This window comes from Vulpes lagopus, chromosome 14, assembly GCF_018345385.1.
Source record: "Vulpes lagopus strain Blue_001 chromosome 14, ASM1834538v1, whole genome shotgun sequence".
NCBI lineage: Eukaryota > Metazoa > Chordata > Mammalia > Carnivora > Canidae > Vulpes > Vulpes lagopus.
The window spans coordinates 8,154,390-8,181,002 of record NC_054837.1 but is presented as its reverse complement, the minus strand read 5'-3'; the positions used below and the strand labels follow the sequence as shown (position 1 = coordinate 8,181,002).

General features: G+C 54.3%; 2 protein-coding genes across 11 annotated transcripts in view; one reads left to right on the top strand and one right to left on the bottom strand.

Moving 5' to 3' along the window:
• Positions 1–3,978, bottom strand: part of TXNRD2 (thioredoxin reductase 2) — a 49,633-nt gene extending 45,655 nt beyond the window's left edge. For 3 of the 9 annotated variants that reach the window (XM_041729081.1, XM_041729082.1, XM_041729086.1), the window contains exons 1-2: positions 3,888–3,978; positions 641–709 (exon numbers count right to left, since the gene is read on the bottom strand). In XM_041729081.1, coding sequence (XP_041585015.1) covers positions 641–709; positions 3,888–3,978 — 160 coding nt within the window. Of the gene's footprint in view, positions 1–640; positions 710–1,663; positions 1,895–2,232; positions 2,532–2,557; positions 3,436–3,887 lie in introns of those variants that run through there. The other 6 variants (XM_041729083.1, XM_041729088.1, XM_041729087.1 and 3 more) reach the window with 6 other exon arrangements.
• On the top strand, positions 3,933–26,376 carry COMT (catechol-O-methyltransferase). 2 transcript variants are annotated; one of them, XM_041729092.1, is made up of 5 exons: positions 3,933–4,062; positions 20,101–20,383; positions 21,197–21,390; positions 21,728–21,859; positions 25,555–26,376. In XM_041729092.1, exons 2-5 carry the CDS (start codon positions 20,101–20,103, stop codon positions 25,753–25,755), a joined length of 810 nt encoding a protein of 269 aa, XP_041585026.1. In that variant the 5' UTR covers positions 3,933–4,062; the 3' UTR covers positions 25,756–26,376. The 2 variants fall into 2 exon arrangements, with proteins under 2 accessions (XP_041585026.1, XP_041585025.1); XM_041729091.1 differs by having other exon boundaries at positions 3,938–4,067.
• Positions 26,377–26,613: the final 237 nt, after the last annotated feature.

The following is a 26,613-nucleotide window of genomic DNA, read 5'->3' as shown; positions in this document are numbered from 1 at the left end:
TGCCAAACTGAGGAGAGAGAGTAAGACACATACAGCAGAACAAACTGTGATCTCTGGGGGTGTGCCAGGGCTAAGAATGAGGACAGTGGAGCTGGGGACAGGGACGAGGCATAGAGGAGGCTGCCATTCCAAGTAGGGTGATCTTGGCAGGGAAGGCCAAAGGAAGGTAAGTGAACCCTGGAGCTAACCAAGGAGGCAAAGAGGAAGCCAGGCTGGGCAGGCAGCCAGGGGGAGGAGCAAGGCAGGAAAGATCTTTAGGAAGCATCTGCACAACAGCAAGGTGGCCAGGGCAGGGGCAAGGGCATGGGTGCAGGGAGACATGTCAGATCCCAGGAGGCCCGGGGCGGGGGCCCAGGAGGGCAGGCTAAGGCCTGGGGTATCATCCTGGCCACTGAGTGCTGCACAGACAACCAGGGAATGGCAGGGAGCAGGGCATACTGACAAGGCTCCTGGGGGGACCTTGGCAGGATGCAGGACCCCAGAGGCCAGCGGGCCAGCTACAGAGATAATACATGCTGTGCACAGCTACTCAGGGCAAATCTCCTCCACGCAGCGTCGAGAACAACACAGCCTTCTCCAGGGGCCCTGAACACTTGGAGGTCCTGCCATGCGGGCAGGACGCAGGGCAGAAGACACATACCTTCCTTGGCACAGGCCAGGCCGCCAGATCCCCCGCCAATCACCAGAAGATCATAGTTCCGCTGTCCTGCTGGGGAAAGGGGTGAGAGGAAGGGCCAGGTTAAAGCTGGGGCACGAATTCAGCAGGATGACATGATTTCCAAAGGGCAAGCAGCTCTGCCCAATTAAAGGTCACATGGGATCAAAGCCCCCGCCCCGTGATGGTCCGGAGTGATAGAACATCATACATCGTGGCAGAAGGCAAATCCCGAAATTAAGCAATCGCAGGTGAGGTTGGCCAAGGGCGCATAATCACCTTCGCAGCATCAGTTAAGTCAAGAAGAAGGTAATTGAACTTGCAAGACTGCTCTGAACTTAAACTTCACTGAATGTTCTAAGCCAGACATGGGATTAAAACACTTTTCCTAAGTCTGTCTTTCCGTTTTTTGTTTTTTGTTTTTTTAATATTTTATTTATTCATGAGAGACACAGAGAGAGAGAGGCAGAGACATAGAGGGAGAAGCAGGCTCTCCACAAGGAGCCCGATGTGGGACTTGATCCAGCATCCCGGGATCACGCCCTGGGCCAAAGGCAAACACTCAACTGCTGAGCCATCCAGGTGTCCCTGTCTTTCCGTTTGAACAGTTACCTTTTGTTCTTCTGCACAATGCTGCCAGGAAAGGCAAGCAAGGGACAGCCAGAAAGGGGGAGGGGGTGAGGAAGGGGGGGGAGGTGAGGGGCAGATGTGTCCTTAGGTGAGGCCAGCCGGTCAGAGCTCTGACCCGGGGCCCAGGCCCAAGATACCCAGCACCAAGCACTGGCCCACTCCCTGTAGGGAAAGGAAGAAATCCTAGAACACCATCAGTATGTAGGGAGGGAGAGCATGTGCGGACTGTGGCCAGTGTGCCTAGAGATGACCATTCTCCGGGGCAAAGCACCCAGGCCTGTGATCAAATCAGGGTCCGCCACCCAAGGCCAGAGAGCTGCCCCCACACCACACAGGAGCCTGAGAAGTGAAAACAACTGTATCTGCTTTTGTGCCCACCTGGACCTCCCTGGCGGCAAGGGTGTGTCCTGCGTCCCTCAGGGACCTCAGCTCTGTAGGTGCCGTGCAGGCCGGGGTCCAGAACCTGTACCCCTGCCAGGACACAGGAACTCCAGCCTAGAGGAGGCCCTGGTTTGCAGGTGACGAGACTAGGGGAGCCGCCCCAGGAGCTGCATCCGGGGCTCCTCTCCAGGGAGAGGCTCCACGGTGCCCACCCCAAGGCTGGGCCCACCCCAGCTTCTGCCCTGCAGGCAGCATCTGAGGACACCTGAGATGTGTGTACAGGCAAACACGGGATCGAAGGGAGCCACAGCTTGGTTCAAAGAGCCAGTCCAAAGGGGACCCAATTCCAAATTCAGCTCAGGGCTCTGAAGAGACCTCAGTTTTGTCAGTGATTCTGGTGGCTTTGACATGAGCCCAAAGAACCGAAGACAGACTGTTGGTTGGAGAGGAGCGGCTGCCGGGCCCCAGGAGCACAACCTGCCGGGAGCACAGTACCTCTCCCTTGCAGCTGCCCGGGGTGGGGGAGCAGGGACGTGAAGAAGCTTTGCCCAGGCCAGTGCCCCTACCTTCCATTGCAGGTGCTGCTGCTGGTCCTTTGGCTGACCGAGCAGGGTCCCCGCTAGCTCCCGGTGTCCTCAGCTCCATACTGTGTCCCCTCCGCCTGCTATCAGGCAGGGCAAGCAACTGGCCACGTGGACTGTGAGCTTATCTTTGTGGGTTTGTTTTCCCCGCCTGCGGCGCATACCCAGCAGCGCGAACCATCCAGTAAACATGGGGAAGAGTACCCTGCCTCAAGCACCAGCAAGGCAGATGAGGTGGGCGCTGCTCTGCAGGGGTTACCTGGGCACACACCTGTGCACTCCAGTGCCCGGTGCAGCCTTCTGGCCTTACCTTTCCCATCGCGGGTTCAGGGCTCAGTCCCGAAAGGGGCTGTCTTCTCTTCACTCTGAGCCCACTGTCCTTTAATTTTCGGGTCCTGTCTGAACTGGGGGCCTGGCATCCAGCAAGTGTGGTGAGGCTGAGTGAATGGTGCCCTGCCCTGGGAGGGCAAGCAGAGGTTTTCCTGTGTGTCCAGGGGCACACTAGTCACCTCAGGGAGCCACCTTGGGAATCCCCTTGTCTGATCCTCCCCACTGGGCATTCTTTCCTGGTAGCAGGTATTAGGGAACAGGGGATACCAGCCATAGTGTCATTCTGCTATATTACTGAGTAGGCCACCCCCAGGACTGGGATGGGGCAGGTACCTTCCTGCTCTCAGATGGAAAGCTGGGCTCAGATGGAAGAGCTCTGGGCTTCCTTGTGGGGGGTTGGCCCTGTGCCCCGGCCTGCCAGCCCCCCACCACTGCAGCTAAGTAAGCTCTAGTCTGGGGCTTCCTTCCCCTCGCTGCCGGAGGACTGTGGGGGCAGGATCTTTGGTATTGCCCAGCTGGACACGAAAGGCTGCACCCCAAGGCCGTTCTGCTCTGCCATGAGGCCCAGGTTATGTGGCCGGCAGGGCCCTGGACCGTGACGGCAGTGGCAGCTCCCCTTTCTACATCTTTCCCTTGCGACAGGTGGGCTGAGGGCCGCACTGCACAGCTGCACTGATCCTCACCAACCGCCCCCCTGACTCCTGCAGCAAGAACGCTAAGACTGGGTGCCCTGGCCAAGGTCCCAGGGGTCGGCAAAGCCCCCTCAGGGCACCTGTCTGCCCACTTCCCGGGGCTCTGCAGGCCCCAGGCTCCCCACGCCACAGCAGCGCTCAGCCCGGCCTTCCTGGCCTTCCGTGTCCGCGGTCGGCTCCGTCCGCTGCCGGCCAGACGCCGGCCCCTTCTCCCGCAGTCACCATCTCCGGGAAGAAGGCCTCATCCGTCCCCGGCTCGGCCCTGGCTCGGCCCTGGCCGGGGCCTCAACACCTGCCCCCGGCGCAGCGGTGCAGGGGCAGGGGCTGGGGTGGGTGAGACCCGCAGGGTGCAGCGGGGAGTGCGGCTCACAGGCGGCGCCCCCCAGGCTCGCTCTGGGCCGCCCGCCCCGCGGGGCGTGCCCGGGCCCTGTTCCGCCCCGGCACCACCGCCGCGGGGCTGCTGTCGCGGGGCCCGGCCCGGCCCGGCTCGGTTGGTGCCCGTCGGTGGCTCCAGCAGGGCCAGCGGGCACTGCCCCGCCTCCCCGGGGACTGGCCGTGCGGGCGCGCGTTGAGCACCTGCTGCGCGTGGCCCCCGCCGCGCCCCTCCCGCCGCGGTACCTGCCGCGCCCCGGGTCCCGCCGGCCGCCGCCCGAGGCCGCCACCGGAAGCGCCCGCCGGGCCCGCGCAGCGCAGCCGCCATCGCCGCCATCGCGGAGCCGGGCCTCAGGGCGTCCGGGGCTGCCCTCCGCGCTGCCTGCGCCGCCGCCGCCCGCCCGGGACGCCTCCAGGCGAGGTGAGGTGAGGCGCGGCTGCGGCCGGGGGCGGGGGGCCCGGCGGGGGTCGGCGGGAGCGCGGGGGGCGCGGGGGGGACCCGGGGCGGGGTGTGCGGACCCGGGGCGGGGGGGACCCGGGGCGGGGTGTGCGGACCCGGAGTGGGGGGGACCCGGGGCGGGGTGTGCGGACCCGGGGCGGGGGGGACCCGGGGCGGGGTGTGCGGACCCGGAGTGGGGGGGACCCGGGGCGGGGTGTGCGGACCCGGAGTGGGGGGGACCCGGGGCGGGGTGTGCGGACCCGGGGCGGGGGGGACCCGGGGCGGGGTGTGCGGACCCGGAGCGGGGGGGACCCGGGGCGGGGTGTGCGGACCCGGGGTGGGGGGGACCCGGGGCGGGGTGTGCGGACCCGGGGCGGGGGGGACCCGGGGCGGGGTGTGCGGACCCGGGGCGGGGGGGACCCGGGGCGGGGTGTGCGGACCCGGAGTGGGGGGGACCCGGGGCGGGGTGTGCGGACCCGGGGCGGGGGGGACCCGGGGCGGGGTGTGCGGACCCGGGGCGGGGGGGACCCGGGGCGGGGTGTGCGGACCCGGAGTGGGGGGGACCCGGGGCGGGGTGTGCGGACCCGGAGTGGGGGGGACCCGGGGCGGGGTGTGCGGACCCGGAGTGGGGGGGACCCGGGGCGGGGTGTGCGGACCCGGGGCGGGGGGGACCCGGGGCGGGGTGTGCGGACCCGGAGTGGGGGGGACCCGGGGCGGGGTGTGCGGACCCGGAGTGGGGGGGACCCGGGGCGGGCTGTGCGGACCCGGAGTGGGGGGGACCCGGGGCGGGGTGTGCGGACCCGGGGCGGGGGGGACCCGGGGCGGGGTGTGCGGACCCGGGGCGGGGGGGACCCGGGGCGGGGTGTGCGGACCCGGAGTGGGGGGGACCCGGGGCGGGGTGTGCGGACCCGGAGTGGGGGGGACCCGGGGCGGGGTGTGCGGACCCGGGGCGGGGGGGCGGGGACCCGGGGCGGGGTGTGCGGACCCGGGGCGGGGGGGACCCGGGGCGGGCTGTGCGGACCCGGAGTGGGGGGGACCCGGGGCGGGGTGTGCGGACCCGGGGCGGGGGGGACCCGGGGCGGGGTGTGCGGACCCGGAGTTGGGGGGACCCGGGGCGGGGTGTGCGGACCCCGGGCGGGGGGGCGGGGACCCGGGGCGGGCTGTGCGGACCTGGAGCAGGTCTGACTCCGGTGAGGGTCTGCGGGCCCGCGGGGTGTCTGACCCGGGGCGGGGGTCTGCGGACCTAGGGTGGATCTGATTGGCGGTGGTGGTCTCCTGACCTGGAATGGGTCTGACCCTGGCGGTGGTGGTCTCCTGACCTGGAATGGGTCTGACCCTGGGGGTGGGGGTCTCCTGACCTGGAATGGGTCTGACCTTGGGGGGGGGGTCTCCTGACCTGGAATGGGTCTGACCTTGGGGGGGGGTCTCCTGACCTGGAATGGGTCTGACCCTGGGGGTGGGGGTCTCCTGACCTGGAATGGGTCTGACCCTGGGGGTGGGGGTCTCCTGACCTGGAATGGGTCTGACCTTGGGGGGGGGTCTCCTGACCTGGAATGGGTCTGACCCTGGGGGTGGGGGTCTCCTGACCTGGAATGGGTCTGACCCTGGGGGTGGGGGTCTCCTGACCTGGAATGGGTCTGACCCTGGGGGTGGGGGTCTCCTGACCTGGAATGGGTCTGACCCTGGGGGTGGGGGTCTCCTGACCTGGAATGGGTCTGACCCTGGGGGTGGGGGTCTCCTGACCTGGAATGGGTCTGACCTTGGGGGGGGGTCTCCTGACCTGGAATGGGTCTGACCCTGGGGGTGGGGGTCTCCTGACCTGGAATGGGTCTGACCCTGGGGGTGGGGGTCTCCTGACCTGGAATGGGTCTGACCTTGGGGGGGGGGGTCTCCTGACCTGGAATGGGTCTGACCCTGGGGGTGGGGGTCTCCTGACCTGGAATGGGTCTGACCTTGGGGGGGGGTCTCCTGACCTGGAATGGGTCTGACCTTGGGGGGGGGGTCTCCTGACCTGGAATGGGTCTGACCTTGGGGGGGGGTCTCCTGACCTGGAATGGGTCTGACCCTGGGGGTGGGGGTCTCCTGACCTGGAATGGGTCTGACCTTGGGGGGGGTCTCCTGACCTGGAATGGGTCTGACCCTGGGGGTGGGGGTCTCCTGACCTGGAATGGGTCTGACCCTGGGGGTGGGGGTCTCCTGACCTGGAATGGGTCTGACCCTGGGGGTGGGGGGTCTCCTGACCTGGAATGGGTCTGACCTTGGGGGGGGGGTGTCTCCTGACCTGGAATGGGTCTGACCTTGGGGGGGGGGGGACTCCTGACCTGGAATGGGTCTGACCTTGGGGGGGGGGGTCTCCTGACCTGGAATGGGTCTGACCTTGGGGGGGGGGTCTCCTGACCTGGAATGGGTCTGACCCTGGGCGGGGGTCTGTGGACCTGGGGGCGGGGGGATCTGATCTGGGGTGCGGGATCTTGGGATCTGTCCTGGGGTGAGGAGCTCTGGGTGCGAGATGGGAAATTAAAATCCGTGTGAAAGGATCCGACCTTGGGTGGGAGTCTGTGGGCAGAAAAGAAGGGGCTAGGATACCAGACTGGGTTGAGGGAGGGGAAGATCTGTGTTGGAGGGAAGATCCAGGGTGGGGATAGGGGATCCAGCCTCTTGTAGGGATCCATACTCCAAGGTGGGGCCTGTCTCTGGAGGAGGGCCTTGACTTGATGGGCTTTGGGAGTCAGGGCCTGACTCACCAAGGGAGGCAGGGATCAGATCCTTGGGAGTGGGAGAATTGTGGGCATCCAGGCCCAGAAAGGCTCAGTAATCTTTCCAACAAGTTTTTCCCTGGAGGCCTTGGGGTTCCCCTAGGATTTTTCTGTTCAGGGGGAATGGCTGCCGCACCAGAAAGGAAATGACCAGAGCCCAACACCCCAAAGGACTGGTCTTTGGGTGGTGTGGCCTCATCCCCACATGAGAATGTTGAGAAAAAGGAAGTTACCCCAGAACGGACCTGACATACCAGCCTTTCAGGTTATAAGTCAGGAACTTTTCTTGAGCTATTGCTTGGGGCTGAGCTTTCCCGACTGCCTGCTGCCTCCCAACTCCCAGAAGCCCTCTGGAGCAGTGCCAGGCCTGGTGAGGAGAGGGTGGCCATAGATGAACACAGCTGGACGCTAGTTACAGTGGTGAGGACAGACTTTATTCGGTATTTACCAACAGAAGGGGAAACAGCTGAGGTCCATTCAGATTTGTTCAGAGGCTCTGGGTCTTTTAAAGGGAGAGTGCATGTGGGGGGTGGATGGGAATGGCGGGACTTGAGTAAACAAGGAAGTGAGAGATTACAAGAAGTGGGAAGAGGCAGCAGCCCGTGTGACATCCATCTGGACAGTGCTAAGTGATGCTTGTGGAAGTTAGGCTTCCCTGCTTCTACGGGTCCTCAGGTGGTGACTGACACAGACACTTCTTTTGGAAGCCTTGAGTTTCTCTGTCATATGCCTTAAGGGAGCTGAGGATGCAGTCTTGAGCTGTTAGACACTATGTAGTGTTTGTTCAAATCTTTATAAGCCAAGGTTGAGGCCTGATTGAGAATTCTGAAGGTTCGGAGGAGTCTGGATAGAGTTTGGTCAAGGGGAGAGTCTTGGGCAGGCCTCCCTCTTGTTGAAGGAAAGAAGATACGTTCTTTCTGCTGATAAGCCTGTTTCCCATTTGATCCCCTTTTGTTGAACCATCTGTTGGGATTTGGTAGTAGAGGATATTTGCTGGATGATGCCAGTGATCAGGGATTTACTGAGGGACGTTTCTATGGAAACAGAAAGAAAAGCAGAGATTGATGGTCAGAACTGAATGTAAACCTGGTTTTTAATTCTGAGGAGTGGCCAGTTGGGACGAGTTTAGACATTGACTCGTAAACATCTCTAGATTGTGGAATGAGGACCGTCGTGGCAATCCAGTAGATTTCCCAGTCTGTAGTTTGAGTGTTTGTGGTGATAGTATAGACATCAGTGTCACAGTCAGGGTTGTTTTCCCAAACAGAGCATGGAAGATACGGGAGTTCCCGTGGACTTTTTGAGTGGCCCATGCAGCTGCAGCTCCAGAAATGGAAGCAGGCACACACAATCTGTTGTGGTGACGAGCTATATCAAGTTGTATGCGTGTTTCCACATGCAGTCCTTTTTCAGTTCCTGGAGAAAAGGGGGCAGCAAAAGACGTCCGGGTCCCAGGAAGGCCCTGGGTAGTCAGGTTTTAGTCCTCAGTGATGCCAAGTCAAGAGGGAAGGAGGAAAAATTGGAAAACATCAATTTGGAGAGCAATGACCAAATACTGAAAGAAACTGAGGGTTTGGTAAGGGCTGACAAAATGTGTGAGACAGCAGGACTGCAGTCCGGGTTACAGGTAGTATAGGAAGACCTCAGACACAGTAAACAGGATTGGCATCAGTATATTATTTTCCCCCATTGAGATACAACATTTCCCTCTAGAGCCATTTCCCTTTTTGATCAAAGATAACCAAAGTAAGGGACGCCTGAGTGGCTCAGACAGTTAAAAGTCCAACTCTGAATGTTTGCTCAGGTCATGATCTCAGAGTCATGGGATTGAATCTGCCGCCGGGCTCAATGCTCAGCAGCTCTCACTCTCTCTCCCCACCCTCTTTCTCTCCATCTCTTCCTCTGCACCCCCCCCCCCCCCACTCATGCCCACTGACACACTCTCAAATCTTTTTTTAAAAAAAGATAATCAAAGGAAGATTATTCTTGTTTACAAAATAATTCTGGTCTCATTAAATTTGGCCTGTTTATTTACAGAAGTGCAGCAAAAATGGCAATTGACCACAAAGGCCATGTTAAATTTATCTCGTGGAACTTTTTATGGGGAATCCCAGATTAAAAATTTAAAAGCCTTTTAAGGCTAAGAAGCCAAAGCAAGAATTTGCCGTCATTATTCACTTACAGATTTGGGTGAATGCCTCCCTTCTCAGGGTCCCCCAAATATCAGGGTTCCTGGCTCTGCCAGGATGTGACCTTCCTTACCTATAAAAAGACTGGGAACCTGTGTAAGCCAAGTACCAGGCTGGTTTTTTCAAGAGGGCTTTGTAATCATTGCTCCTTGTAAAGTCTATTGCAGTTCCTCCAAACTGTCTGTCTGGTCATGTCTGATTCCATGCATCATTTTCAAGTATGACGTTCCTTGGTTATATAACCAACGTTTTAAAATTATGTCCTATTGCAAAGAGAGCAGATTCTTATCGAACCTATACAGATAACTATATTGCCATGAAAATTCAAGTATTGCCAAGAATACTCAACAATAGTTTCCAATTTTTAGAGGAATCAAACAGGGAGAGGAAGATAAATGCTTCAATTTCATTTACAAAAGTATAACTTGCTAGAGTTGTATGACTCATAGATAGCTTAAGAGAAAAAAGAAAGAGTGTATGTGTGTTCTTTTTAATATCCAGAAAATAGAACACTAACCAGCCAAGAATATTCCAGACAAAAGCCATATGAAATTATAATAATCTTTTATCACTTCACTCCGTTCCATGTAATTTTTTTCCTGCTCAGTTAGTTTCGCGAGCACATTGGTTTCTCCACTAGAGTTCTGGAGCACCTTACTCAGTCCCATGATATGGTCTCAGAGTTATTGAAACGAGGCCTTTGGAAATCTGTACACCAGACACCTGTCATAGCCCTTCCCCTGGGTTTCAGAGACAGTCCCTTTCTGTTGAAGATGAAGCACTCTGGCCTGTAGCTGATTGCAAATTGCTTTTGGAGAAGAATCAGAGAGAAACAAACACTATCTGTGGGTGACAAAGACTGCCAGGGGTTAAAGATTTGGTGGGAGTCCCCTATAAAAATAACACAATTGACAAGGAAACTTAGTTGTTTCTATAACACACACCACTTAAAATATTAACTGGTGAGGTGCCTGGGTGGCTCGGTCAGTTAATATCTGCTGTGGGCATGGGTCATTTTCCGAAGGTCATCTGGCTCTGTGCTTAGCGGGGAGTCTACATCTCCCTCTGCCCCTCCCCCTACTCATGCTCACTCTCATGCGTGCTCTCTCTCTCTCTCTCTCAAAACCTTTAAAAAATAATAAAATAAAATATTAACGGGAATGATACAAATACAACTTTTGGAAGGTTAGGCAGCATGGCTTATTTGACAATGGCTTTCGTGAAATTCAACATGTCAGTTAAAACTAATTAGTTTAACTCCTCTCTTTTACAAGGTGAAAGAACAAACCCTTTGAGATCTTCCAGAGACCCTCTGGGAAATCCCAAAGGCAGTCTGAAATCAAGAAGATACTTCATTTAGGTTTTAATTTGGAGAAGGCAGAGTTGTCAAAAATATTGAAAGGTTTGAACACTTAACAAATAGGATCCCAGGTCACTTTGAAAAAAAATTTTGAAAAAATAAATAAAAATAAATAAAAATAAAAAAATAAAAATAAAAAAGAAAAAAAATTTTGGTTATTTACTTAACCTAAGTGACAATAAAAGAATTCATAAATAAATATAGGAGAAAACATGATTCTTTAAAAAAAAAATTGGCTCTTTTGACAGTGGGAAGACTAGATTCTCTTATGTAATCAAGGACATGGTAATGACAACATGAAACACAAACTATTTTGATAATAGAGAATCTTTGTTTCCACAAAAGGTGAAGATTGGTAAAGATTACTCAAAGAGTAAAGACAAACCTTTCGTAATCTCTTGTTAAAAGCAGAGCAGTAATCCAAGAAGCTTTGTTGTTTAGCCGAGAGAAAACCAAACTCCAGTTTTGCATTAGTATGTTATTGATAATGAAGCTCATTTCAAAAACTTTATATATAAATCCATTTAGTCTTAGCCAGCTTTGACCTCGCAACATAAAATTCCTTTTACCTACAACTTCCTACATCCATTCAGGTTCTTGTCCTGTACTTTCCCTTTTTTGAAAATGTAATTTTGGGATAAAATTACTATCCTTTCCTTAACAAAAACAAATCTACATTCTTTGCATACTTGCCATGTGAAACACATGCTATTTTCCTCACATTCTTTGTGTACAAAGTTGTTTCCCTTTGCTCTTATTGTTTCTAGTACTGTTTTCATATACTGATTATCATTATTAGCCATTCACAACCTTTATTTTACAGAGGAAATTAGGAAGTAGATAATTGTGACTCATCAGTCATACACCAATATTCTGTTACAGATTAGCAAATTTATGAATATGCCATGTCATAAATCTATAGAGGTATATACTCTGAATAGTACAAGTTTTTTTTTTTAAGATTTATTTATTTATTTATTTATTTATTTATTTATTTATTTATTTATTTATTTGAGATAGAGTGCAGGTGAAAGTATGAGCAAGAGGGAGGAGCAGAAGGAGAAGCAGGCTGAGATCAAGAGTTGAACGAATGCTTACTGACTAAGCCACCCAGACGCCCCAGCCTATCTGTGTCATATAAAAATAAGAAACTAAAAGTATAAAACCTGAAGTATAATTTTTTTAAAAAAGATTTTATTGAGAGAGTAAGAGACAGCAAGCAGGAGCAGCATGGAGGAAAGGGAGAAGGGGCAGAAGGTTGAGGAGAAGCAGGCTCTGGGCTGAGCAGGAAGTCCCAGGACTCTGAGATCATGATCTGAGCCGAAGGCAGATACTTAACCAGCTGAGTCACTGAAGCACCCCAAAACTTAAACTATAATTAATAATGAATGTTATGGGATCCCTGGGTGGCGCAGCGGTTTGGCGCCTGCCTTTGGCCCAGGGCACGATCCTGGAGACCCGGGATCGAATCCCACATCGGGCTCCCGGTGCATGGAGCCTGCTTCTCCCTCTGCCTGTGTCTCTGCCTCTCTCTCTCTCACTGTGTGCCTATCATAAATAAATAAAAATTAAAAAAAAAAAATGAATGTTATTCGTTCATTATTAGTGCTTTATCTTATGTAAAAATTATTTACATATCTAATGAATAGCTATTATTTGACTTAACTTGGCATAACTCTAAGGTTGCAAATTGTCAGAAAGATTTTGGAGACAGTTTTTAGAAGCAGATGTGTATATACATGTATGTTTTAAGTAATCTCTACCCATAACATGGGGCTCGAACTCATGACCCTAAGATCAAGAGTCACGTGCTCTACCAACTGAGCCTGCTGGATGCCCCAAGGCAGATATATAAAATGCAATGATTCTTGAGGGGCGCCTGGGTGGCTCGGTTGGATGAATGGGTTCTTGATTTTGACTCAGGTCATGATCTTACGGTCGGAATCACCCTACAATTGGGCTCCTACCTCAGTGGGGAGTCTGCTTGAGATTCACTTTCTTTCTCCCTTTCACTCTGCCTCTCCTCACCCCTGTGCACTCTCTCTCTCTCAAATAAATAAATAAACAAATAAATAAATCTTAAAAAAAGAATAGGAACTCAGTTTGATGAAAATCAGATTTATCATTTGTACAATCCTAAACATATTACCTTACTTGACTAGTAATCCAAAGTAGAATAAAAATGTACATTTGTAGTATATGTATTGATAACACTTAAAGATATACCTGTCTCATTAAATCAATACTATTAAGCTAGTCTTATTTACCAAAGATTACCCAAATTATGTAAACTTGAAAAACAGTTGAATTGGTTCTTGTATTTCTAGGAGTTTGGGGAAGATTTAATTTATTTAAATGCTTATTTGTCTCTAAGCCAATTAGATAAAGATAGAACTATTTTAAGGGATTTTATACATTAATTTGGTAACACCATCTGGAGGTAGAGAAATACCACACACAAACATGCACACGCATGCACGCACAGATGCAAGTAAGATCTTCTGGTTTTCATTTAAAACTTTTAGCCAGGCATCAGGCATAAACACAATTATATAAAATTCACTAGTTGATGTAAAAGAGTTGGACCTTGTTGGTTTCATTTTATATTTTTATCCAAATTATGTTTCTGGCAGAGGGCACAGGTTAGTAACCTATTCAATATGAGGGCTAAACCTTTTCACCAGTGTTCATGGAGGAGGTGTTTAAGACTCTTTTGCCCTGATATATAATCTTACGGAGGCCGTGGACTAAATGTGTTTCCAGGTGGCTTTTTTTTTTCTTTTTCAACTTCAGGTGGTTACTTTTGGGGGCCCCAAGTCTTTGAGAGCCTCCAGTGGGGCAGGGGGTGGTTCTGCATGCCAGTGGCTATGGGAGTTGAGTGGCTGGAGGGCAGGGGAAACTCTGGCAGGTGGATGGGGAGGAGGAGGTAGGGGCTTGCAGGGGTTATATCAGAGGGTACAAGGAACCTGGAGTAGGAGCAAAGGTGGTAAGGGTGGAAGGAGGCATGGAGGGGATGGAAAGGAGAGGTCTCAGGAGCCACTTTGGGGAGATCTACAGTTTTCCATGGACGCCATTCCAAATTATCCTTAGTGAAGTCATGCTAGTCGGAAAGGAAGTGGACAGAATCATCAGCATGGTGGCACATTGTCAGCACGGGTGCAAGAAGGGGGTTCTGGTCAACTGGGAGGCTCCCATGAGAGGAGCAGGATCAAGCAGAGAGACAAAAGGCCTCCCCAGAAGCCAGGAAGTACTTCCAGCCCAGGACCCACCTTTTGGAAGCCTGGCCTCTCCCCTAGCCTCTGAGAGTACATTCAGAATCACAGAATCAAAATCTGCCCTTACTGCCGTAAAGGACATTTGTGGGGAGCACTGGATCAGGAGTTGGAATCACCACCAGGTGCCCTAAATGAGCAGCAGACCAGAGATGGGACAAAGGGCTGCCATCCAGCCTTTGAGGAGGCGAATGGGGAGTCCTCATTCAGTTCGCACATCAGTGCAGAGCTCCAAACAGACAGTTGCTGGGGCTGTGCTGATAGTGGCCATGGGCTGCCAGAAGTGTCCCAGTTCCCAGGCAGAGCGGAACCTTGGGCTTTGTCCTTGTGGGGCTGGCCTGTGGGGCAGGTGGCCAACCATCCCTCCCTGGATGCTCACCCTGGCAGGCATCTCCTGGCCCACTCCATCCCTGTCTTTTCTTTCCTCCCCACAAGGATCCTGGCGAGCCTGCCTGTTTTGCCTCCAGAATGTTCTATGCACTCTGAGGCCTGCCCTCCATTCAGAGCCTTTACAGCCGGCCCTGCTTCTAGGGCATGAGCCTAACAGCCAGAGAGGATCCAAGACAGAGTGAGATGTGACTGGGGGAGCTGGAATGCTCAGCCCCACAGCTCTTGGTCAGGGAAGTGGCCTCAGTTCCCTCAGGCCTGGACGTTCCTCATGTTGGTCCTGGAGCCCGAGGTGCAAGTGCCATCTCCCTACTTTCCAGAAGGGGCGCGGGCAGAGACTTGCTCTTCAGAAGGAGGTGATGAAAATGTGGGCACAATAGCAGATTCAGATCCTCGCAAAGGGACCAACGGCATATCTCTTTTTCACGGGTTTTTTAAATGAGCCTAGGAATGCTGTCACACGATTGATTCATCTTTTACAGAATCTTTAAGAGTCTCAGTAACTCATCCACTGATGATTGCTTGCAATAAATTTATGAAAAACGTTTTCATTGCCTTTAAAGAAAAAAGTGTCATCTAGGATATGCTAAATGCATAAAAGAATACTGACCAGCCGACAAAGGGGATAGACTATCTGACTACGAAGCAGAGAGACAGAAGCACCGTCAAGCTGCCCATCCCACAGGGCTGGAGCTTCAGAGCTGAGTGGGCAAGGAAGGGGAGCACCCCCACACACGTGGGGGGGCCAGGCCTTGGTGAAGTTGTACTATGTGGCAGGCAGGATGGGAGGAAGCACTCTTGTCACAAAAGATCATGAAATTGAAGGTCCTAGGACCAATGGCTCTGGGTGTCAGTGGCCCACCTGCCTGTCCGCACCTTGATTCCAGGGTGGCTGGGTGCCTTGGCCCAGCTGCCAAGCATCTTGATGCCTCCCTTTGGGTCTGGAAGGCAATGAACCATGATCAGAGTTGATAGAGGTTCTTGTCTTGTGGCTGCAGGGGATACTGAAGAACGGGCTTATGATAAGGAAGGTGTGGGCTGGGCTGTTACTTTTGTCATGTGGGGAAGGAGGTCCGTGAAGAGATGGAGGCCAGCCGTACGCCGTAGGCCTGGGAAGGAAGCTGCCGAGACAGGAAGGCCCCTTCTGCCGCCTCTAAGAAGGACCATGAGTGTGGAGGCAGGTGTCCCTCCTAGGTGTCCACGCTGCACCCCTGCCCTGCCCGCCACCCCACAGAGGCAGGCTCCTGAGCGTCCCGGACCCCCGGAGATGGGAGCAGCCATTGGTTATCTGGATCCTGCTCCCTTATGGGGAATGCTGTGTCTCTTTTCCCTTTTGTGGAACAGGGAGGGCCAGAAACAGGGTTGCCCGTTCTGTTTGTTTCCCACTGTGTTCTTTTTCCTGTAGTAAAACACACTTATGTTAGGGGCACCTGGCCGGCTCAGTCTCGAGTGTGCAACTCTTCATCTCAGGGTTGTGAGTTCGAACCCTAGGTTGGGTGCAGAGATTACTTAAAAACAAAATTTTAAAAAAAGACACATAAATTAAGATTTGTCATTTTAACCATTTCATTCAGTGGCATTAAGTACGTTCACAGTGTTGTGTAACCATTGTCACTATTTCCGGAACTTTCTCATCCCCCAAACAAATACCGTAGCCATTCAGCACTAGTTCCCCATTCTCCCTGCCAGCCCCCAGCAGGTTCTCTTCTACTTTCTTTCTCTGGATTTGCCTACCCTACATATTTCCTGTAAGTGGAATCATATGGTATCAATCTTTTTGTGCCTTTTTTTACATGGCACAATGTCTTCCAAGGTGCATCTGCGCCATAACCTGAATCCGTTCACTTGAGTGACTAAGTGCGATCAGTTGTATGGATACATCGTATCCATCTGCTGAGGGACAGGCTGTTTGTGCCTTCTGGCTGTTGTGAGTAATGCTGCTGTGAACTCTGGTGCACTGGTTTCCGTTCAAGTCTCTGCTTTCAGCTCTTGAGGACACATCCAGGAGTGGGAATTGCTGGTCATATGGTCATTCTATATTTAACTTTTTGAGAAACCACCAAACTGTTTTCCACAGCAGCTGCACCGTTTTACATTGCTGTCAGCAGTGCACAAGAGTTCCGGTTTTCCCACAACCTCATCAACATTTGTTCTTTAATATGTACAATTTTTTTTTTGTACAATTTTTTTTAAATAGCCATCCTAATGGGTATAAAGTGGTATCTCGGGTAGTTTCAATTTGCATTTCCATAATGACTAATGATGTTGGGCATCTTCCCATATGCTTATTGGTCATTTGTAGATCTTTGGAGAAATGTCTCTTCAAGTCCTGTGCCCGTTTTCTAATTAGGTTGTTTATCTTTTTGTCGTGTTGTTGCAAGGTAGGAATTCTTTATATATTCAAGATCTTTTTTTTGTTTGTTTGTTTGTTTGTTTTTTGAGAGAGAGAGACAGGGAGAGTGCAGCAAGGTAGGAATTCTTTATATATTCAAGATCTTTTTTTTGTTTGTTTGTTTGTTTTTTGAGAGAGAGAGACAGGGAGAGTGCAGGCCCAGGAGCGGGAAGAGGGGCAGAGGGAGAGACAGAATCACAAAACAGACTCCCCGCTGAGCACAGAGCCTGAGGGTGGGGAAGGGAGGGCCCCATCCCATGATCTGAGCTGAAACCAAGAGTCAGATGCTCAACTGACTGAGCCACACAGGCACCACTATGTATTCAAGATATTAAACCTTCATCAGATAGATGATTTGCAAATATTTTCTCCCATTCCATGGGTTACCCTTTGGTTCTTTTGATAATGTCCTTTGATGCTTTTAATTGTAATGAAATTGAATTTCTTTTCCTTTTGTTGCCTATGCTTTTGGTATCATATCTAAGAATCCCTTGCCAAGTTCAAGGTCATGAAGATTTACTCCTATGTTTTCTTCTGGGAGTTTTATAGTTTTAGTTCTGAAAGTCAAGGCTTTGAACCGTTTTGAGTTAATTTTGTATGTGGTGTGTCAAGAGTCCAACTTTATTATTTTGCGCGTGGAAATGTTTGTCATTTATTAGAGAGACCGTTCTTTCCCATTGAGTGGTCCTGGCTCTCTTGTTAAAAAATCATTTGATCATAGACATGAGGGTTTATCTCTGGCCTCTCAGTTCTGTTCTGTTGGTCTGTTTGTTTACTCTGTGCTCGTACCACACTGTTTTAATTACGGTAGCATTGTAGTAAGTTTTGAAATCAGGAAGTATGAGTCCTCCATACTTTCTCAAGATTGTTTTGGCTTTTCAGACTCCAAATGACCTTTTGGATCGATTTTTCTATTCCTACAAAAAAGCCGTTGGAATTTTGATAGGGATGGCATTATTTCTGTAGATGACTTTCTAACTGACATCTTAACGATACCAGATTTTCCAGTCCATGAACATGGGATATCTTTCCATTAATTGGTGTCTCCCTCTATTTCTTTCATGCTCTCATGATACTAAATGTATCATCTGTGGAACCTTATAAAGGCCTAGCCTCTTCAGCCGAACCCCGAAGTCGACGAGCAGCTTCTCCCTGCGCTGCCACCACTGTCCTGAGTCAACAGCTACAAGAGATAGGAGACCCGGGATCCTGCACCAAAGCTTTGCCTCCAACCCTCAGTGTGGTCAGGAAATCATGTTTGAAACTGTGCTGGGCCAGCCACTTAAAAACTTACTCTCATGGTTTGTTTTGAACATGTACAAAAACAGAGAGGATCTGAGAGCGCTGCTTGGCTTCCATGCTCTGGCCTCCTGGCCAGGGGTTGAATCTCCTTTATCCTCCTGATGATGCCTCCTCTCCCAGAATGGTTTAAAGTCCCAGCATTGCCCTTTCTGTTTGCATGTCTGTTAGGTAAGCAGGACTCAGAGCGAAAGCAGTGCCTCCCCCCAGGTGCGGCCCCTCCCTGTGCCCTCCTGTCAGCCCTGAGAACAGAGTGCTGTGCAAAGTGGTAAACAGACCTAGAGATTAGAGATTTCAAAGCCAGATTTTTTTTTATCACAACCCAAGTATTATGGAGATTGGAATTTATAGTTTATGTCTCCAGGGTCCAGCAAGAATTGGTAACCTAGAGTAGAATATTATTTCTTATTTTTGATATCTGTTTACAACATTTACGGGATAATTTTTTAAATATGGAGAATAAGACAGAATGGCCCATTGTATCATCACCCAACACTATGATGAGTAATACCTCATCATAGTAATAATAAAACAATAGTAATAACTAAAGCAACACTGGTGTGTCGTTAGGAAATCCTAAGCAGAAAGTTCCAGCTCCTTCAGGCTGCAGGGGCCTCCCCTCACTGTTTCCTGTCATCTGTCCCCAGAAGAGAGACACTCTGCTCTTACCTGCTGTGCGCTCCACCCCACCCCACCTCCCCACCCCGCCACCGTGTTTTCCCTTCACCTGCCTCCTGGGTCGTGGTGATCCTGCCCCGCGGAGGCCCTTGCCCAGTGTGGTCCCTGGAGTTCCCGCAGACAGAACACCTGAGTCACACTCTCTCTGGCACAGTGGGGCCCCGGGCGCCCCCCAGGCAGGGGTGCCACACTCCCGTGCTGACACCTGCCACACCTGCTCGGGACATCAGGCCTCCTGCTGTAATCTGTGTCCCCAGCGTCCCAGGCTGACATTTCACTACCTTCTTTGGGGCCTTCTGCACTCTGAGGACAGAAGGGTGAAGTGCCGCCCTCGTGGGCAAGGCTTGGCCTCCAGGAAGGCACCCATCCGGACCTTGGTCATTTTCAGATTATGGTTTCTGTCGGTCATTATCTAAAGGTAGAAGAATTCTGCACTAATGTTATCTGCTTTGCTGCCAAGCTCTGAGAAGGGGTGCAGAGCATGGAGGGCCAGAGCCAGCTCAGGGGGTGGCTCTGAAGGAGCAGAAGAGCAGGTGTGGGCCAAGGACCGGGGCCCCCTGCATGTGTGTATTCTGGCTTGCTGACACAGTGTCCAGTGGCCATACGGCCTAAACCACCAGAATCTGGGGTCCACACTCACCTGGGGCAGAGCCTCAGTTTCCCATCCATCCTTTGCCCTGCTCCCCGAAGCACCAGCATGTCCTCATGGTCCAGCGTGTTGGGGCTTGGAGCCTTCAGCCATCCTGCAGCACTCTCCCCACCACGTCCCCCAGCATAACTGCTCTCCCGGATGTGCCTTCCCACATGGGAGCCTCTGGCAGAGCAGGGTCCCATGTGGTTGCTGGGGTTCTGTGGCCTTGGGAGTAACCTGTGAGCCACCCAACAGAAGCTGCCCGTGGTCCTCTTTATTTTGTCCTTTCCCATTTTGTAAGGCATCTGCCCTGAATATCGTGAACTCTGCTCTGTGCAGGCCAGGAGTCCAGGGCTGAGTGGCCCAGCCTTGCCCGTGTGTCCCACGGCCCCCATCTGACTGGGTCCTGAGCTACCTGCCTAAAGGTGGCTCGCCAGGAGGAGGTTGTACCGTCCTTGTAGGTGTCTGATTCTGCTAGCACATCTCCCTCACATGTGGTGCAGGCGCCAGGGCTGGCCCTCATCCAGGGCCAGATGTGCCACATGTGGCTGTCCCCAAGGGGAGTGGTGAGTAGGTCCGTGCCCTGTGTGCCTGGCCTGGGGACTGCCTGTGTTTTTACCTGGAAAGTCACTGAAAGGGCCACGTGAGTCTGCTAGATGCTGGTGTGAGGACCCAAGGGAGCTGGGCTGCCCGTGTGCCCACATCCGTCTGGGGAAGCGCCCAGGGAGAACTGTGACCAGCAGGTCCCCAGGCAGGACGGCGGGACACAGCACGTGCTCTGTGCGCCCCAGGGTGCAGCCTCAGGGGCAGGAGGCTGTTTGGGTGCAGGAGGTCTTTCCCCTGGCATTGAGATGAGCCAGGCAGTTGGGATGTGCGGCTAGCCACTTGAACTGCGGGCCCCATCCGCTGGGAGGGGCAGGTCTGCACTAATGCCAAGGGGTTTGCGCTCCCAAGCTGGCTGCAGGGCTTCCTGGCCGGCCACACAACCCTGAAGCCCACTGCCCTCCCCTTTCTCTCCCCTCCTCCTCACCCCACCCCATCCCTGCCCAATCTCAGATGCCAGAAGCCCCACCCCTGCTGTTGGCAGCCTTGTCATTGGGCCTGGTGCTGCTGGTGCTGCTCTGCCTGCGACATTTGAACTTGGGCTTACTTTTTATCGGCTGGAATGAGTTGGTCCTGCAGCCGCTCCACAACCTGTTCATGGGGGACACGAAGGAGCAGCGCATCCTGCGACATGTGCTCCAGCACGCGGTGGCCAGGGACCCACAAAGTGTGCTGGAGGCCATTGATACCTACTGCTCGCAGAAGGAGTGGGCCATGAACGTGGGTGACAAGAAAGGTGGGCAGCCCGGCCGGCAGGTGGGGGGCATGGGAACGGGACCTCAGGTGGGGCAGCATGTCTATAAAGGAGAGGCCTGGGGTCAGTCTGTTTCTGGGTGTTGGGATGGGGGCTCCCCTGGAGCCCTGGAGGCCTGAGCTACTCACCTGCTGTCTGCTCCCTGGCCAGGGGCAAAGGCTGTGCAGAGACCCTGACATCCACCTCACCTCGCTGTCTTCGAGGGGAGGGAGGGACGTCTGATACACTGTCCGGGACCCTTCCTTGCCACACAAAGTCAGCCTTCTGACGAAGCCGGGTGAAGGTGCAGGGCCCCCTGGCCGTCCCTGCTGGGCATGAGGCTGGACAGAGCTCACCGGGTTCTGCTCAGCCCAAGCACCAGGCTGCCTCTTAACCTTTGGACTCTAGCCTGGGGCACAGGCATGTGCTGTGCTGCACCCTGGGCCTTGGGGCCATTGTCTAGCCCCCTTGGACCCTCTGACAGTGCCCAGCCCGGGGAACCAGGGAGGCCCTGAGTGCAGCCCATGCACTCGGTGGGGTGGGGGCCTCCGTAGAGGGCAGCCCTGGGTTAGAACGGGTTGGGGGCAGCCAGGAACCGTGTGAAAGAGAGGGACTAGGGTGTGCTGAACCCCAGAGGCCTGAGGGACCCTGGGAGCTGGGAGGATGTGTTTAGTGTGATGTGGGGGAGAGGGGGATGGGAATGAGGGAGGCAGGTGTGGGTAGGGGCTGATGGTCGGGAAGGGGCAGGTCCAGGACCAGGAGGGGGTCTCCTCCCTCCGCCTGTGGCCCGTGCCCACCGGCTCCTCCGCCCCGCAGGCCAGATCTTGGATGCAGTGGTGCGGGAGCAGCGGCCATCAGTGCTGCTGGAGCTGGGAGCCTACTGCGGCTACTCGGCCGTGCGCATGGCCCGCCTGCTGGAGCCCGGGGCCCGCCTGATCACCATCGAGCTCAACCCTGACTTCGCCGCCATCACCCAGCAGATGCTGGACTTCGCAGGCCTGCAGGACAGGGTGCGTTGCCACCCCAGGGTGAAGGATGTGGACACTGAGGTGCCGGGACGAGGGGAAGGGCCTGGGTTGTCCCGGTGCGGTTCAAGGCCGCCTTTATCCTGTTGTACCTGGCCCTGTGCTGCCTCCCGGCCCAGGTTTCAGGGATCCCCCAGCCGCTCTGTGAGCGAGGTCTTGCCGCCCCATCCCACGGGGCAGAAAATTCCTAAGGCTGTCTTTGGATGGAAAGGGGATAGAATGGGCACTTACCTCCTCAGAAGCCCAAAGAAGACTGGTGACACGAGCGGGCGTCCAGGCAGGGCGGCCTGTGGGCGTGGGCACTGACAGGGTGCCGTTCCAGGTCACCATTCTGACTGGGGCATCCCAGGACACCATCCCCGAGCTGAAGAAGAAGCATGATGTGGACACGCTAGACATGGTCTTCCTTGACCACTGGAAGGATCGGTACCTGCCGGACACACTCCTCCTAGAGGTAAGTTGTGCCCTGTCCTGGCACACATGGGCCTCGGTGCTGGCTGCTGGTGCAGGCCCACCAGAGGGCAAGGGGTGCAGAGGACCAGAGGAGGCCGCAGGGGTGGTACGGAGATGAGAGGAAGAGGGTTCTAGGCAGAAGGAGTCAACCGGGCCCACTAGGTGGCCTGCACTGGGGTGGGGGTGGAGGTGAGCACCAACAGGACATCTGCCCCTTTCCTCCTGAGGCTCCTTACCGTGCATCCCTGTCCTCACACCGTATCCTGTCCTAGCCCTTAGAGCCGCTGCTTGGCTGGCCCCAAGTGGTGACCGGTGAGGCTGCCCCATCTCCATGTGGGGCACTGGGTGGGCCCTTAATGAGCTGACACGCAGACCCTAATGATGATCACCACCTTGTCCCACCTGGGTGGTCAAGGTCACATGTAGTGGCTGTTTGGCCCTCTACCAGGGGTCCCCGTCCTGGCAGCTAGCATGTTGTGATTCCATGTTATCTCTTCCACGCTAAGCCACCTCACTTCCCCCACGGGCTGGCCACTCTGCCATGAGCACAGGGGGCATGGCCACTGGAGCCATGGCTGGAGGTGGGGCAGGACCTTGCATCTAGTGGTTCCAGTACAGGCATGGAGGGCCGGGTGCCTGGACACAGCAGGAAGGAACTTGCCCTGGCTTAGGGTCTAGGAGGGGACAGGATATTCTGGGAATGGGCAGACCTGGGGCAGTGGGCCAGAGCCATGCGTGGATGGCCTTGAATGCCACACACTGGTGTGCATAGGGGGGGCTTTAAGCAGGTGAGCCATGGCTGGAGGTGGGGCAGGACCTTGCATCTAGTGGTTCCAGTACAGGCATGGAGGGCCGGGTGCCTGGACACAGCAGGAAGGAACTTGCCCTGGCTTAGGGTCTAGGAGGGGACAGGATATTCTGGGAATGGGCAGACCTGGGGCAGTGGGCCAGAGCCATGCGTGGATGGCCTTGAATGCCACACACTGGTGTGCATAGGGGGGGCTTTAAGCAGGTGAGGACAAGGTTAGGTCTGGTCCCAGAAAAGATCCCTGTTGGGCGTGTAGAGGGTGGGAAGGGATGGCTGTGGAGAGGATGGTGCAGAGACCCGGAAACTCCACAGACATGCTGAGCTCTGTGAGTGGAGGAGGGGAGATCCAGGGGCTAGAAGTTGTACTGGTCACCTGCTGAGACAGGTGGACAGAGGAGGGGATGGCAAGGAGACCCATGGGCCAGGAGCCAGGCAGCCAGCCCAGCTGGGCCTGCCCGGGAAGGGAGGGATTTCAGCAGCTTTGGTGTATGTGATAATTACAGGGGCCTGCATTTATAGAGAAGTAGCAAATATTGCCGTTTAGTAACTAGGAAACTGATCGTTTTCTCAGTGCTGCTTGTTCAAAGCTGTTAATTATCTCAAAAGAAAAGACGTCGTGAATTGGGAAGGGCTGTGCTTTTGAAACACACGTACTTTAGCCATGCAGCTGGGCTCTGCGGCCCTCGCCTGGTGCCGGGTCAGCCTGGCTCTGCAGGGGCCTGGCTGTACCTCCCCGGGTCAGGGCTTAGGGGCTGGCAGGGGCAGGGGGCAATTTGAAATCACATGGCTGCTCCGAGGAGGCCGCAGCCGCAGGTCTCACGGGCTCTCCACAGGGCTCCTTGGGTGTCCTCACAACATGGCATCTGGCTTTCCCCACAGCTGGGGCCGGGAGACAAACAAGGAGCAATCTGGCAGCCGTGGTGCCCTGTAGACCATCTCTGAAGGCACAGCCGCCGCTTCTGTCTCCTTTTAGAAGCGAGTCACTAAGCCCAGTGCATACCCAGTGGAAAAGGAACCGTGGATACAGTTTTTTTTTTTTTTTTTTGAAGATTTTATTTATCCATGAGAGACACAGAGAGAGAGAGAGAGAGAGGCAGAGACACAGGCAGAGGGAGGAGCAGGCTCGTTGCAGGGAGCCCAATGCGGGACTCGATCCTGGGACCCAGGGATCATGCGCTGAGCCAAAGGCTGACGCTCAACCACTGAGCCCCCCAGGCGTCCCTGTGGACACAGTTTAAAACCACCTCCAGTGCAGGCTCTTGGTCCTCTGGAGGCGGTTTCCTCCCCGCAGGGCTTAGCACAGCAGGTTTGCTCAGACGCGGTAGGCTTCTGAGCAGAATTCCCCACGGGTCTGTGTCCTCTGTCGGGGGGCGTGTGATGTCTGGGCAGAGGCAGGATAGCTGTCGCCTTTTCCTCCTGGTCCAACTTCCTCAAGCTAGGAAGGCCCAGCACCCTCCAAACGTGCCCAAAGCTCCTTTCTTTCATTCCTTCTTCTGTGGTCAAGTCACTGGATTTTAGTGTCCGATAACTTTCTGGCCTCTGGACGCCCTGCTCCTGAACAGCACGACCCTACACATGAGGCTTGGAGCCCCACTCCTGCTCACCTTGTCATTTCCCGCTGGAGACCAGAGCTGCCATTCTGGGGCTTGAGCCCGTGGTGCCTCCTCCTGGACAGCTCTCCATTCTAGGTCCTTCTAGCCAAGATTGCTAGGGGGCTTTCTTTTCCTACGAGAAAATGCTCCATGATTCACAGTGGTACTTTCTGTTCAAATTCTGGCTCATGGGTTGTCCCTAGCCTCAGTGGCCTCACAGCTGTGTTTTCTACTCTGGCTGGAGGGCCCTTGGCTTCCCTGCAGCCCACAGGCTGGAAGTGACCATGGCCATCAGGAGATCTGAGACACCTGTAAGACTCTGGGCTGGGGCACATCCCTGGAGGGTGCAGTTAGAGATGCTCCGTCGCATGTGGGCCTGTCGGCCATGTGAGGCAAGCCTGGGGTCCCTCTGATTTTGCTTTTGATGTTTCAGGTTACTTTTTTTTTTTTTTTTAACTTTTTATGATTGTGTGAAAAAGCAGCTCTGTGCTTCCGAAGTTAGGACAGGGCAACTGGGGTGACATTGCCCTGGTCTGCGTGTCTCCCACAGCAAGCACTTCCTCTCAAGGTTTCATTCTGCTGTTTCCTACGGTCTAGGCTGTCTTGCTCCCAGCACAGCGTCCTGGCTGTGTTCAGCTACTGCTCCTTCCCTCTGCAGAGCCCAGGCCCATGTGCTGGTAGAGATGGGGTGTCTAAATGCCAGAGTTTGGGGCTGTCCAGAGCAAACCTCCAAGGGGCAGGCTTCTGGGTAGTGAGGTCTGGCCTGCCTCCACCCCCATCCCTGCAGGCTCACCCTGGTCAGGCCGGTTAGTACCTCCAGTGACAGCACACAGGGCTGTCATGCACTGTGAGGCACAGGTATCTCACCCGGAAGAGTCACATGTTCCTGGCCCCAGGTGACCAGAGGACCCGCTAGCCTTGAGTCGGCCCTGTGGCCTGAATCCTGGCTCCACTGGCTCCTCCACTTACTCATCCAGCTGGCATGACTGAACAACTACTGTGTGCCTGCCACATGCTGTTCAGGGGCTGGGGATGCAGGACCTCATGAGGAGCAAAAGGTTCTTCCTCACAGAGCCACGTCCTGGCGGCAAGACCCATGCTCAGCACAGCCCTTCCCTGCAGTGCTTGCTGCTGGGGAGGAGGTGGAAGGCACCGGGGAGACCCTGGTGATCCCAGGAGCTGGAGTGTGGCTGACTCCAGGCCAGGCACAGGCCATGAACACCTATCCTCCCTGTGTGGGACTGGCTTGCGGGACGCCTGTCACCCTCACCCCTTCCCACCATCTGTCCCCTGCAGGAGTGTGGCCTGCTACGGAAAGGGACAGTGCTGCTGGCTGACAACGTCATCTGCCCAGGAACACCAGAATTCCTGGCATATGTGCGTGGGAACAACCGCTTTGAGTGCACACACTTCCCCTCGTACCTGGAATACTCCAAGAGAGTGGATGGCCTGGAGAAGGTGGTCTACAAGGGCCCAGGCAGCCCAACACAGCCGTGACCAGCCACCCCACCCTGGGATCCCTTGCCGAGCCTAGCTATGAAGGGCACAACACATGTGCTCCTGCCAGCCCGCTTTTGCAGTTCTGGGCTCTGTCCTCAGTGTAGCACCCTTAAGGCCTATGAGGCCAAAGCCTGCTGGCAATGGCCCCTCTGTGCAGTGACACTGGCCTGTCACCACTGGTCCCCACCAAGTGCAGCCAGCTCACCGTGCAAAATCATGCAATAAATCTGTAAAATATGTTTGTAAATACCAAATCGGGACAGGTGGTCGCTTTCCTCCACCCACCAGCATTTCAATCAGTAGGGTTTCTTACATGAGTAGGTCCCTTGGCATTGACATAGGCGGTAGACACTGGAAGTGGGAACATTTGGAACGGATTGGGCTGTCCATTCAGTCTGTCCTTGAGGTTTGCAGTCACCAGGTGGCAGCAAGGCCTGAGTGATGCTGCTGTTCAACAACTCACACCCACTTGTGACTCCTGAGTTTCTTTCACCTGCTTTTTAAGAATGAAATGTAACTTCTTTACTACAATCAGCTCGCTATTAATAATCCCATATACCAGTATCATGTTTAAAATATGCTAAAAGAGAAATTAAAAATTTAAATGTTTAAATAGAAGAGATCAACTTAGTGCTTCTTTTTAACTGCTTCCCCGCTCCTTTGCTGCTGTGCTCTCAGCTCTGGCACCACACCCAATGCTCCCGACTTCCCTGGATGCTAATTGTGGCCCAGCGGGCTCGTGTGGCCAGGCTGAGGTTATGTGTTGCATCCCCATGGGGATGTCCGCAGGCTGACGTGAGCCCCCATCTGGAGGCCGTCCTGGGAAACTGGACCAGGGCGGTTGGTCAGCCATCA

Bases quoted from the DNA above. Each gene is read 5' to 3' on its own strand.
- COMT (XM_041729092.1), top strand. From the start codon at position 20,101: ATGCCAGAAGCCCCACCCCTGCTGTTGGCAGCCTTGTCATTGGGCCTG. The intron at 20,384-21,196 runs GTGGGCAGCCCG...TCCGCCCCGCAG, and splicing joins GAACGTGGGTGACAAGAAAG to GCCAGATCTTGGATGCAGTG. The intron at 21,391-21,727 runs GTGCGTTGCCAC...GTGCCGTTCCAG, and splicing joins TCGCAGGCCTGCAGGACAGG to GTCACCATTCTGACTGGGGC.